General features: G+C 55.3%; 1 protein-coding gene across 4 annotated transcripts; it reads right to left on the reverse strand.

Moving 5' to 3' along the window:
* Positions 1-969: 969 nt before the first annotated feature.
* Positions 970-13,905, reverse strand: PGAP2 (post-GPI attachment to proteins 2). Of its 4 annotated transcripts, none has more exons than XR_014026387.1 (6): positions 13,666-13,905; positions 13,314-13,557; positions 12,413-12,519; positions 3,471-3,579; positions 1,393-2,250; positions 970-1,354 (listed from the first exon to the last, which is right to left on the reverse strand). XR_014026387.1 is itself a non-coding variant. In XM_081327370.1 (5 exons), the coding sequence occupies exons 1-5, from the start codon at positions 13,834-13,836 to the stop codon at positions 2,120-2,122; spliced, it is 762 nt and encodes a 253-aa protein (XP_081183496.1). In that variant the 5' UTR covers positions 13,837-13,905; the 3' UTR covers positions 970-2,119. The 4 variants fall into 4 exon arrangements, 2 of the variants coding, with proteins under 2 accessions (XP_081183496.1, XP_081183497.1); XR_014026388.1 differs by having other exon boundaries at positions 970-1,633; positions 1,962-2,250; positions 13,666-13,904; XM_081327370.1 differs by having other exon boundaries at positions 970-2,250.
* Positions 13,906-13,935: the final 30 nt, after the last annotated feature.

A 13,935-nucleotide genomic window follows, 5' to 3' on the forward strand; every position in this document is an offset into this window, starting at 1 on the left:
GACGTGAAGTGACTTTGGCCCCAGTTTACAACCTCCCTCGCCACAGTTGCTAATTGAATCACGGTAGTTGTTAAGTTAGCAACACGGTTGTTAAGCGAATCTGACTTTGTCAGACGGTCACCAAAGGGGATCACGTGACACCCCCCCAGGACACCGCAACTGTCATAAGTACTTGCCAGTTGCCAAGCCATTTGATCACGTGACTGGGGATGCCACAACGGTCACAAGTGAGAAAACAGGTCGTAAGTCACTTTATTCTGTACCGTTTTAACTTCAAATGGTCACTAAGTGAACATAAGTCGAGGACTCCCTGTAATGCGTGGGCTCTGCTTGACCCGCTGAGGCCGGACCTTCTCCTGGAGAGAAGATATTTGAAGAAGGCCCTCACCTGTCTCCATGGGCCGGGGGGGGGTCCCTCTTCCTTTCATTCTGCCCCCCTGGGGCTTCGTCTTCAGCCCCCCCTGAGCTTCCTCCAATTTCTCACAGCCCCCGTTAGGAAGCGGGGGGGGGCAGAGCTGCACAGGGCACCACCAACGGGGCCAGGCCAGCCTGACCTGGAGCAGGGCCTCCCAACCGCAGCCTCTGTCCAGCCTGAGGACTTCAACTCCCAGAATCCCCCAGCCAGTCAGGAATGACCGAGGAGGACCCCCTGGCCCCTTGTTTCACAAACTGGGCAGCTTCTGAGACCCCTGGAGCTCAGCTCCCAGGATTCCCTGGCCAGGTTTCCCCAACTGGGGGGGGGGGGAAGGAGCAATTCACCCCCCCTCCGTTTTTCCAGATGTCTCCTCAGCTGTAAGGGGGGAAAGAGCAGGGCCCAGAATCTGAGGGGCCGCAGACCGAGGGGGGAGAGACCGTGAAAGGCTAGAGCCAGCAAGGACCACCACCACCCCGGCGTGCGCACACACACACACACACACACACACACACACACACACACACCCCCTTGTAAAGCCACCCAGAGAAGTCGCGTTTTTAAAAAAATACTCGGTGCTTTATTTTGTGGGGAAAGTAAAAACTGGATGAAAATACATGATCTGGCGATGGGAATTTTTCCGCAGGAAGACGAGGAAGCAGCACTGCCGCCCCTGGGTGGCCCCGGGTCCCAGCGTCCGAACGCCTCCGCCTTCAGGCTCAGGACCCCCGACTCTGCCCCGGGCGTGGGGTGTGTGTGTGTGTGCAGAGGAGCCGCCCAGCCTGGCTTTGGGGTGCAGCCAAAGAACCCCCCCCGGCTCAGCCTTGCTTCTCCTGCCTTGTATTTATGACGGTTGCAGGGCCCGGAACCCGGAGCGAATCCGCCCTTTCCTGTCCCGTCCACATCCCAGCTTCAGAGAAGGAGCTGGACCTCGCCCGGCCCCTCTTTGGCCCAAATCCTTCCGCCCGGTCTTCAAGGACGCCTCAGTTCCAGCTGAATGAGCCTCCGCTTTGGTCACACAGCCACCACGCAACAGCACACGCACACGCACGCACTCTCACTCTCGAGGTCTGTATCTTTGGAGGCGGGGGAAATCACTTTGAACATTTCCCCAGACTTCCAGGTCTCGGGATGGAAAGAGCCAAAGCAGGAGGGTTAACACCGTCAAGGCACAGCAGCCATTCCCTTCCCTTGGGTGGGATGGGGACCCCAGTGCGAAAGCTGAAAATTGAGGGGAGGGGGGAAAGAGGGGTGTCTCAAACACCTTCGCCCCTCCCGCCCACTTGTTTCACCCCCATGACCCAACCGGGCAATCGCCTTCCTTATAATGGACACCAAAAATCCCAAGGGGGGGGAATCCTGGGGCTGAAGGAGGGGGCGAGCTGCAACTCCGCCCTCAGGGAGCAATTCCCCTGGAAAGGGAGGTGCCCCCACCATCCTGGAGAGAAAGCCCCCCCTCCCCAGGTTTTGGGCAGCAGCGGCCTTTACAGGCCTCCGACATCTCAGAGCAGTGTCCGTCACGCCAGAGGCCGCAATGATTCCTGCCCACCTCTTATCGGGACTTGGGGGGAGGTGGAAGAGTCCTTTCCGGGGGGGGTCCTTCTCTCCTCCAGCACTCAGGGACGGCAGAGCCCCCCCCCTTTCCAAAGCGGCAGCACTTGACCCCCGTGGTGAGACTCCTACAGCGGCCGGCTGTCCAGTTCCCGGCTAGAAGTGCTTCTCCTCCGGCAGGGAGCAGATGACCAGCTCCTTGTTGCCAAAGTCCCAGCAGGCAGTCATGTGGAAGCCCATGTTGGACAGGACCACCAGGTACTCCAGGAAGGCGAAGGCCGTGTACACTGCAAGAGGAAGCACGACACAGAACGTGGAATCCTAGGGCTGGGAGGGACCTCGGAGGTCTTCTAGTCTGTCCCTGGCCGGGGGATCCTGGGAGCGCCACATGTCTTAAAGCTGCCGAGGCCGAGAGCCGGCTCTGAGCTGCTCAACTTGCCCGTCAGAAATGAACTCGGCTGCGATGTAAAGCAGGGGGCTGTAAATTTGGTGACTTTTTAAGACCTGCGGACTTCAGCTCCCAGAATCCCTCAGCCGGCATGAGAAACAACAGACAAGGCAATCCTTCTGGTCCCGTCCAACTCTATCATTCGTGGCTAGCCGGGGAATTCTGGGAATTGAAGTTCCACCAGTCTTAAAGTTGCCAAATTTGGAACCCGGTATGAAACAAAATCCACAATGCTCAGGGTCTTCTGCTCCACGCCGGGAACCCCGTCTGCGTTCAACAGTTGCATCCGCATCTCATCCCTCCTAAAGAGTGTTCCTGGCCATGTGCAAAAAGCCCCCCCCCCCCCCGTGCCTGGCTCAGAGGTCTAAAGCAGACCTTCTAACCTGAGCTTTACGGACCAAAAGTCCCAAGTTTTATTTTCAATCATCAGCAATGGAAAATTAAGTTTTTCACTCAATGAAATTTGCAGGCCACCAAGGACCGACCTCTGGGCTCCCAAAACAGTTGCCAACCTCAATCAATCTCAGTACTTAAAATGATTTACACCCCCAAAATGATGATTTAATGGGCTAATAATGAAGGACGGACATTAGTATATTACATGTTTGTTCTTTTTAATGTTGTGGAACGCCATTAGAGCACAATTAGTTCCTTTTGCCACACTGGTAGCTAGATCCAGGCCTTTGGCACGATGCTTTTAAATACATATTGCTGAGGAGGGTCCAAAAGGATTCTCAAAGGGGTCCCAGGCACAAAAAGGTCCCCGCTCTAAAGGCTTCAGCTATCGGACACTCGGAAGAGAAAGCAGCGAGGCCAGGAAAGGTCTAGAGCAGGGGTCTTCCAACTTGGCCCTTTGATGACTTGTGGACTTCCCTGGATTAGAATATCTCTGCAAAGCACCAGTAGAATTCATATCCTCAATCACGGATTATCCCTTGATATCCACAAGTGGAAGTCCACAAGTCTTAAAGTGGCCACGCTGCTCTAGAGACCCCGAGGCCGAAGGAGGGCGGGGCTCTGGGGCATGCGCAGAAGGGAAAGCGGCCAGGGCCCCCTTACCTCCGGGCTCGCAGTACCAATTGTGACGGTAGTAGCAGCAGACGGCCATCAGGAAGGTGACCAGGTTAAAAACGAAAAGCCTCCATTTCCACTTGTAGGACTTGCGCTCCTGCGGAGAGAAAGAAAGGTGGGTGACTTCCCCCGCCTCCCCACAAGCCCCTCCCCAGCCCTCCGCTCTGCTTCGCCCAGGCCAAGGCTGGATGAAGCCCCTCGCTGGAACCCCATGCCTCCTCCCTCCCTTGCCAGCCCGCCCCGTGGAAGCAGAAAGTGAAGCATAACCGATTTTTTTTTGAGGGGGGGGGGCTATTTCAATCCTGACCGGAACCCTAGAGGACTCCCCCCACCTCTGGATCCATCAGACATGAACACCCTAATTTCATTTTTTTAGAAAAAACCCTCATCCTGCTCGCATACAGGTGGTTCTTACCTTACGACCCCAATTGAACCCAACACGTCTCTGTTAAATGAGACATTTGTTAAGTGGGTCTGGCCCCATTTTACCATCTTTCCTGCCAGAGTTATTAAGTGAATCACCGCCGTCGGTAAGTGAATCCGAATTCCGATCCCGCGACGGCGGGGATGCTGCAATGGCCGTGTGAAAAATGGCCACGGGGCGCTTTCTTCAGTGCCGCTGTGACTTTGAAGAGTCACTAAACGGACTGCTGTAAGTCGAGGAGTTCCTGCCTCAGCTGAAAGGAAAGACTCCCCCCCCCAAAACTGGGAGCCGCCTCGCTGCTTCTCTGGAACAGGCTGAGCCGTTCCCCCCCCCCCCGCCGCCCCCAATTGATGTACAGGAGAAACGCCACATGCCAGAAAAACAGCCATTGTGCCGCGGTGCTGTTTACCCCTCTGCCCTGCTGGCCAGCTTTGCAGACGCATCTGGTGGGCCCCTCAGCGCGGGACTGGAAAGATCTCTGGGCCTCACCCGGCTCTGCGCCCGCCCGTCCTGGAGCCTCGGCCACTTGGCCAAAGCGTTCCACCCCATCCCGGGGCTGGGAGGGACGGAGTCACAGAGTTGGAGGGGAGCCAAGGCAGGAGAGACCTTGTACAACCCCCGTCAAAACAGTCGTCCGATCTTTCCTTGAAAGCCTCCAGCGATGGAGCACCCACAACTTCCAGAGGCAAGAGGTTTCACTGTCAGGAAGTTTCTCCTTAGTTCCGGGTTGCTTCTCCCCTTGATGAGTTTCCATCCGTTGCTTCTTGTCCGGCCTTCAGGGGCTTTGGAGGATAGGGCGACCCCCTCTTCTTTGGGGCAGCCCCTGAGAGACTGGAAGACTGCCATCACGTCACCCCCTAGTCCTTCTTTCAATTACACTAGACAAACCCAATTCCCGCAACCGTTCTTCACACCTTTTAGCCTCCAGTGCCCTAACCGTCTTTGCCACTCTTGTCCGCGTTCTTTACAGGGTCTCAGCAGCATCTGAAGACGATCCCCACCTGGAGCAGGCCATGAAACGGGCTGGCCAAGCTTAACCCAAGCGCCGCTGAAGCCAGAGCAAATTCTGAGCGTCCTTTCATTGGCTGCCTGACTCAGCTAACCTGAGACAGGCTACCGGGCTCGAATTGCAAAGGGTTTGTTTAGGGCAGAAAGGGGCGGGAGGGATGAACCCTGAGAAACAGCTACGGGGAGCATCACACGCGGAGGCGGCGGTTTCAGTTTGAGAAAGTTTGCAGAAGGAGCTGCACTCGGGATCGGAGGGAGGGAGAGGTTGAAAAAGTCCCCGGTAGATAATTTATCTTTAGGAAACCCTGTCACCCACCGCTGAGGCCCCGAGAGCTGGTGCTGCAAACTGAACTCTCTTTGAAAACTCCCTCAAGCAGAACACGCGTCTTTGCAAGAAGAGCAGAAGCGCCATGCGCAGGGCAGGCCCTGCAGAAGTCCCACCTCCTCCGACCCAGAGCTTTTGCTCAAAGGCACCGGAGTTCCCCAGATGCAGCGGAATAAAACAGGTGTGAAATGGGAGAGGCGTTACTGGACTCCCGACTGCACACCGACATAGATTCACACGTCCTCCGTCCCTCTTCAGCCCAGCCCAATAATCTCTCCTCATCCTTTCTGGCAACTAGGTGGGCAGGCCTGCATCGCTGGGGGCTGGATTTCTTTGTCCGCTTCCGTGTTTTTATTATAGTTGATCAAAATAGGAAATACGAGGAGAAATTCAAAAAAGCAATAAGATAAGTAGGAGGCGGCTGGATTTCTGAGGAAACGTCTTTCTGCCTTTCCTCTCCCTCCCCAGTCTCCTCCTCCTTCCTTCCTTCCTTCTTTCTTCTCCCCCCCCCTCTCTCTCTCTCGCCTTCGGCCCCAGGCAGGCTTTGAGGTGGGTGGGGCTGGGTGCAGCCCAGGCCCAGCTAAGGACCGCAAACAAGCCGCGATGTGAAAGTTCACACAGGAAGTGGCAGAGGAGAACCGGGAACCGCCATGCTTGTGCAGCCTGTGTGCAAATCCTCCTTGCGTCCTTAATGGGGGCAGACGGCCTTAAGCCCCCTCCCCTCCATCACGCACAACATCTCCCCCCCCCCACGGGGGTCTGGAGGAGAGGAGGACTGTGGGGGGCAGGATAGCCGTCTTCCAATATCTGGGGGGCTGCCCCAGAGAAGAGGAGGGGGGGTCCACCTCTTCTCCAAAGCCCCTGAAGAAGGCAAAGGCGAGAAGCGACGGATGGAAACCCATCAAGGAGAGAAGCAACCTGGAACGAAGGAGAAGCTTCCTGGCAGGGAGGACAATTAGCCAGTGGAACTCCTTGCCTCCGGAAGCGGTGGCTGCTCCATCACTGGAGGATTTTAAGAAGAGGCAGGCCAGCCGTCTTGTCTGAAATGGTAAAGGGTCTCCTGCTTGAATTAGGGGGTTAGGCTAGAAGACCTCTAAGGTCCTTTCCTGTTAGATGTGTTATTCTGTATCCTCACACAAGCAGAATTCACCACCCCCATCCCCACCTCACCGCTTCCTGCCCACGTTCTCCGCACAGCCACAACTTCAGGGTCCCCTGGAGCGCCCTCAACGGCCCGCCCCCCTCCCAACCAAGGCCGAAGGCGAGGAGGGCTAAGGAGGGGGAGGGGGATTCCGAGGGGTCCCCTTTAATTTTTACAGTTACAGCAGCGTCGGTGGCGTGGAAGCCAATCGTCAGGAAGCCGGACACACAGAGAGAGGACCGGAACCTCCCTTAAACCCCGGAGGAGGAGAAAGGGATGGCTGGAGAATTCTGGGAGTTGAAAGTCCACCCCTGCCCGACACTTTCTGGGACCCCCCCAAAGCCCCCCTCCCTCTCCCCCAATAAAGCTGTAACAAGACCCCCAGCGAAAGCCATCCAGGTAAGCCAGGAAAACAGAGGCTGCCTCCTGGCGGGCCAGCACCGCCCTCTCCCTCCGACAGCCCCGGCCAAGCCAGGCCAGGCCAGGCCCTACTACAGCCTCCCCACAGGGGTCGCCTCCGAGTAAGCAGCCCTCAAACAACGCAGGCGGGAGAGCAGAGGGGTGGGGAGGACCCCACCGTTTCCTCCACCCAGCAGACACCAGCCCGAAGAACGCACCCACGGGAAAGCCAGGCCGAGGGGGGGGCTCGTGATGCGCTGAGCTTGGCGCTTTCCTTGCAGACGTTTCATTACCGGATTAGGTGACAACATCAGTGCTAGCTGGGAGATTGGTAGTGAAACCTCTGCAAGAAAACCACCACGCTCGGAGAACACCAGGGACCTCACGGTTCTTGTCACTGTCCTCCCCCCCCCCAGCAACCCCCCTCCCTTCTAGCACTGATGATGATCCCTAGTTGGGTCTTGAGACGTCTCCAAGGAAGCAGAGAGCACCAGGGACCCCACAATCCAACAATGGTACAAAAACTCCTCCGTTGGTGAAACTAGGCTGTAGGACGCCAAAGTCCCTTTCGTCCCTTCCACACCAGCCAACTAAAACAATTGTGTGTCCCAAAACACAGCCTCTGCCTCCTGACGGGCAGCCTTGAACTCAAGCCTCCCTCTCCCCCACCCCCGGCTCCTGCTTCCCGGAGGCTGCCGTCTCTGTCCGGCCGAAGAAGCTGCTACAGACTGCAGGGCGTTTGCAGCCTGGGCAGTGCCAACTTTGGCCGAGGGAGCATGTGAAAGAACACCTCCCCCCCCCGACAGCGCCAGGCCTCGTTTCTTCCAAGGATGAATACTGCACCCTCCCGCTTGGGATGAAGCAGGGAGGAGGCTTTGCGAAACTCACAGCCAGGGACAATGTCTCAAGGGCACCAAGGTCAAGAGGCCTCCCACACACAGCAGTGTTCTGCGGTGTTTCTCAACGAAACCTGTTTCACCAGGCCAGGCCTTGCAAGCCGCCTCTTCGCAGGCGGAGGCGCAGACAGACAGCCCCAACAAGATCACCCGACGAAGGACAGAGCAAGAATCTGCTTGGCCGGAGTCTGATTGCGTGGCTTCTACCTGGTGCAGCGTCACCAGAGGACCTACCCTTTCTGTCCTCACGTCCTGCATCCGTCCTGCATCCGGCAGGCGTAGCCTTAAAATCCAATATATATGCCAAAAGTGCCACCTCGCTGTCAATCTGCCCTGGGGGGAGGCCGGGAGGGAGGGCGAAGGCTTTTGGGGGGGGGTAGGGAATGAAACTGAACGGTGAGAACAGCGCTCTGAGAAAACCCACAGAGTCTCCGGGTGTCAGAATCCATTTATATCACATTTCATAAATGTATAGGTAGAACAATGTGCTTATTCTGGGGATTCTGCCATCTCTCCAAAGGGGGGGGAGAGGATAGACTTTAGGCGATCTTCAAACAACAGGGAACATTTGAACTGGGGGAGGGAGGGGGAGAGACAGATCTGGATTGCATCTTCATTTACAACTGAAAAAGGAAGAGCAATAACCATAAACTCAAGGAGAGTTCCCTTTCCCACGGAAGGGCCTGACACCTAAGTAAATGATGGGAGCCTGACCAAATGGATGAGGGGCGGTTATCTGCGGACGCAATGAGGGTGGTGAAGTAGGCGCGCTTCGCCACCCTCATTGCCACAAGATAAGATCTAGAAAAGGATCTTAACTGTGTTCGGTCAGACTCAGACCGACTGGTTCTCCAAATGCTCTCTAGGCCCCTTCTCTGGCGTTTCATCTCCCGCAGGTCCTTGGAGAACCAAGGACTTGCGCCGGGTCAGAGGCCGCAAAGGGACAACGCGGTCGAGAGCCTCCGAAGCAGCCTGTTGCCAGGCATTAACTAAGGACTCGACCGGGTTGTGGGAGAGGGAGGTGGGAATCGGTCCAAGCGCCATCTGGAATTTATCTGGGGGGACGTTGCAACCATGTGCATACACATCCAGAAAACTCACAGAAACAGAACAACGCTGGCCAATATGGGAAAAAGAGGCATTCTCGTTGAGGTGGGCATTACTAACATGGCGCCAATTTTTAGAAGGAAATAAAATACCTTTCCAGGTCTGGACAGACCACAAGAATTTGGAAGCACTAAAAACGCCCAGGAAGCTCACTCCTAAGCAAGCCCGCTGGTCCCAACATTTTCACCGATTCAATTTCACTCTCAAACACTTACCGGGGGGAAAGAACTTCCTGGCAGATGCATTATCCCGCATGCCCCAATATAACAGCACAAGAGTTACTGACTTTAAACCACTTGTACCGGAACAACAACTGGCAGCACCAGTCACCACCAGGGCACAAGAAAAAATGAAGCCGAAGGTAGATAGCCAAACTGGAATAGAATTCAGGAAGTCTTTGGAAAGTGATGAATGGTTCCAGAAAAATAGACATGTGTGCACAATTAAAGATGGACTGCCATGGGTGGGGGAGAAGCTATATATACCTGCCACACAGAGAATCAATTTCATGCAACTGTGCCATGATACAAAATCAGCAGGACACTTTGGCTTTGTAAAAACCTTACACTTAACTAAAAGGCAATTTTGGTGGCCATCTATGAAAAAGGACATAGAAAGCTATGTGGGTAGCTGTCAAATTTGCGCGATGGCCAAAAGACTGCAAGGGAAACCGCCAGGTCTGTTACAACCGGTGGCAAACCCCTCAGCCCCATGGAAAGAAATAGCCATGGATTTTATCGTAGAACTGCCAGAAAGTAATGGAAACACCGTAGTCTGGACTGTCACAGATCTGTTCTCTAAGCAAGTACATTTCATACCTTGCCAAAAAATTCTGACCGCAAAAGCATTAGCAAAACTTTTTGTACAGCATATTTACAGATTGCACGGGGTACCACAACGCATCATATCTGACAGAGGGGTGCAATTTACATCGGCATTTTGGAAAGACTTTTTATCCCTCTTAGGAACCACCCAAGGACTGTCATCTAGTCACCATCCTCAGACAGACGGAGCTTCTGAAAGACTTAATAATATACTCAAACAATATCTGAGATGCTATATTAATTTTCAGCAGTCCGACTGGACGGACCTACTGCCTTTTGCAGAAGTAGCATATAATAATGCAGTCCACTCAAGCACAGGTTACACTCCTTTTCAAGTAGCTACAGGCCAGAGTTTCAACCCAATACCAGAACTAACCCCAAAAGAACCGGTTATCCCTGATCTGAAGGAATGGATTGCTCAATTACAAAATACATGGCCAATCGTTAGGAAAGCGTTGGAAGATGCCAGAAAAGCACACAAGACACAGGCAGACAAAACAAGAACCGATCCCACACCATTTAGGGTAGGAGAGATGGTATATTTATCCACAAAATACCTGAAATCACTCCAACCCTGTAAAAAACTAGGACCAAAATATATTGGACCCTTTCCAATTAAAAGAATCATAAACCCAGTAACAGTTGAATTAGAACTACCCAAAAATCTTAGACGAATACACCCAACCTTCCACTGCAGTCTATTAAAGAGAGAACAACAATCACCACTACGAGCAAAAATCCCACCACCACCACCCCCCATCATGGGGGAAGGAGAACAACATTTTGAAGTGAAAGAAATCTTAGATTCCAGAAAACACCATGGAACGATACAATATCTAGTGGCATGGAAACACCTCCCCTCCTCAGAAAACGAGTGGGTTAACAAACTCCATGTTAAAGCACCTAAGCTGCTTAAGAGGTTTCATACAGAATATCTGAACAAACCAGGCTAACATTTATATGTTTTCTTTCCCCACAGATGGACTCATCTTTTTTCTGAAAGGAGAGCCGAATGTCAGAATCCATTTATATCACATTTCATAAATGTATAGGTAGAACAATGTGCTTATTCTGGGGATTCTGCCATCTCTCCAAAGGGGGGGGAGAGGATAGACTTTAGGCGATCTTCAAACAACAGGGAACATTTGAACTGGGGGAGGGAGGGGGAGAGACAGATCTGGATTGCATCTTCATTTACAACTAAAAAGAAAAGCAATAACCATAAAACCAAGGAGAGTTCCCTTTCCCATGGAAGGGCCTGACACCTGACCAAATGGATGAGGGGAGGGGCTGAAATGGGAATGCTTTATATAGGATTGAAATGTAACTTTTCTCAGATTCCGTCTTGTATTCCCACAATCGATTCCATCCTAGTAAACATTTTCCTTTTGGACTAAACTTGCATCCAAGAGTTCTTATTTCCTAAGATGTGGATTGAGGTGGGTCCTGACACCGGGGTTGTTTCCCTGGGAGCAGAATGCCCCCAACACAGAGCGACCGTTTCCAAAACGTCTCTTTCAAAATTCATTGGACGGTGAGAGACAAACAGTGGGAAGAGACCGAGGGAGAGAGAGTTAAGCGGGCAAAACGGATGCACAATGTTCAGTTCTGGCTTTGAGCTACGGCAATTCCCTTCACTTCTAGCAAACTAGACCTTTCCGAGCAAATGGAGGCAAAGATCCTTTCCACTTAGAAGCCCAAGTGGAGGCAGGTCTGACAGTTAAGTAACCCTTAACTTACAACCATTTATTTAGTGACCAGGGCGCTGAAAAAGGTGACATGACTGTTTTTCACACTTTCACTGCTTCCCCACGGTCACGTGTGATCAAAATGTGGACTCTGACAACTGGCATGTATCCCGGGGTCACGTGCCCACCGTTTCTAAACTTCCCAGCCGGCCTCTGGCAAACAAGGCAATGGGAAATCAGATTCTCCGCACGAATCACTTAACAACTGGCAAAAAGGTCACAAAATGGGGCAAAACTCACTGAACAACTGCCTTGCTTATCAACGTAAATTCTGGGCTCAATTGTGGCCGTAAGTCAAGGACTGCCTGTATTGTCTGGCCTTCCTTCCCGTCCTCCGGACGGGGCAGCTGGTGCCCGGAACTCTTGGATCCCCAAAGACATCAGCACTCAGGGCAAAGAAGAGCCAGGCTCAAGTGATCCCACTCCGGACATCCTTCACGAAGACCCGGCTCTCACGCTGGGAAGGAGGGAAGGGAAGAGGAGGGTGGCTAGCAGGACAGGTGGAGGGACTCGGCCCCAGGGGACACAGCTGGAAGACCCGAAGGACCAGGTTGGGGACAGATCATCACGAGGAAGATCCACTTATCCACTCTGCTGAGAGTTGACAAACCGATGGTGCATAATCAATCAATCGGTCAGTCAATTTCTATCTAGATAGATACCTTTTCTAAGGCCTGCTCTATCGTGCGCTAGTCTGAGGTGTCTTTCTTAACTGCTTATTCCAGGGCTAGGCAACTGTGGCTCTTTTATGACTGGTGGACTTCAACTCCCAGAATTCCTGAGGCAGCCACGCTGAGGGGAAAGGAAGAGGTTTCCAAGCTGAGCCATGCTGGCTCAGGAATTCTGGGAGTTGAAGTCCAGAAGTCATAAAAGAGCCACGGTTGCCCACCCCTGGCCTATTCCCTTTACTGTGGAGAAAATCCACGTGGCTGCTAAGAGGTGAGAAGAACTTGATGGCATCCCACTGACCCGTCACGCAGGATCCTCCTTGGCCTGCTCCAAAGGGTGGTGCAGCTGGGGGCCCAAAGGAGAAGGCAGCTGGAGGGGAGCATCCTTACCTCGGGAGCGATGGCGTACTTCTTGGTCATACCCCAGAGCAGGCAGGTCAGGAACATGTGTCCGAGGGCCGAGACGATGAAGAGTCCGAAGGCGTTCTGGTGGAAGGCTGCGGGGGAGACCAGGAGGAAAGAGGTGACCGTGGGAGAGGCAGGGAGATGGGAGAGGGGGGCAGGGGAGGAGGGGGGAGAGAGAATGAGGGGGTGACAGGGAGGAAGACAAGAGGGAGGGAGGGGTGTGTGACAGGGAGGGGTGACATCTAGAAGGGAAGACAAGGGAGGGGACGGGGGTGATGGTGAGGAAGGATACAGAGTCTGATCCCCACCCCCAGATGCTTCCCAAAGTCTCAGGTCAGAGGAAGATGAACCGGTCCCAGGCAGGTCTGGAGGAGACTTGCTCAATGGCTCCAGGCAGCCGTCCGAGAGGGATTCGGCCGAAGCGCAGCTGCAGCAGGACAGCCCTGAGGCTTCGGGTGGGGAAAGCGGGGCGGCTGCAGCCGGTCAGGAACGAGGAAGAGGAACTGCCCGTTGCACCAGATCCGAGAACAGGTAGGGCAGAGAAAAGGCAGGAGCGGAGAAGGCCAGCCAGGTTGCTCGTGAGGAGAAAGCCTCGCCCGTCCAGAAGCAGGGCCTGTTGGTTTTCTGGCTGTGCGTTCTTGCCTTGAACTTCAGACGGTTGCCTTGGCCTGGGCAGCCGGCTTTGGCCTGGAGGGAGAGGGGTGCCTGCGTGGAACTCCTTGGGCTGGAGCCGGGCCAAGGAACGGCTGGGGAGGCCAGTTCGTGGACAAAGGCCCCCTCTGCCCGTGGGGGTGAGAGGGATGACACGGGGGGAGGGGGAGAGCGACCGATGGGGGAGGGGGGAGGGGCAGGGAGGGGGAGAGGGGGAGGGGCGGGGGGGCCGTACCGTGGTTCTCGCCGGAGGAGACGTAGGTGAGCAGCAGCAGCCCCAGGTTCTCCCCCAGGGCGAGGCCCAGGACGGCGCGGCGGAGGCGCGGGTAGAGCCGGGTAGAGCCCCGGTAGTGGCGCCAGTAGGCGGAGGCCACCAGGAGCCGCGGCGCCGCCTGCAGGGCGATGCAGAGCCGCCAGACGTAGCGCTCCGGCGCGGCGGCCCCGATGGCGGCGCTCAGCGACGGCAGGTAGTTGGGCACCTGGCGGGGAGGGGGGAGGGGGGGTCAGCGCGGGGGGGGCGCGTGTGTCTCCCCCCCACCAGCCCCCCCTCCCCTCCCCTCCCCTCCCCTCCCCCTCCCGGGACTGACGCGGCAGTGCGTGGCCGTGGAGTCGGCGAAGTGGAAGAGCAGCGCCCAGGCCAGGCAGAAGAGGAAGCCGGCCAGCGGGCAGCACACCGTCCACACCGCCAGCGTGGTGAAGCGCACCCGCAGCAGCGCCCCGTCCCGCTCGCGCTCCGACGGCAGCGACACCGGCAGCATCCCGCCCGCCTCGCCGCCGCCGCCTCCCCCTCCCCCTCCTTCCGGCGCGGCCTGGCCGCTGCTATGGGAACCCCGCCGACGACAGCCGCGCCCGCCGGA

Source organism: Vipera berus (assembly GCF_964194415.1).
Source record: "Vipera berus genome assembly, chromosome: 4".
Lineage (NCBI taxonomy): Eukaryota > Metazoa > Chordata > Lepidosauria > Squamata > Viperidae > Vipera > Vipera berus.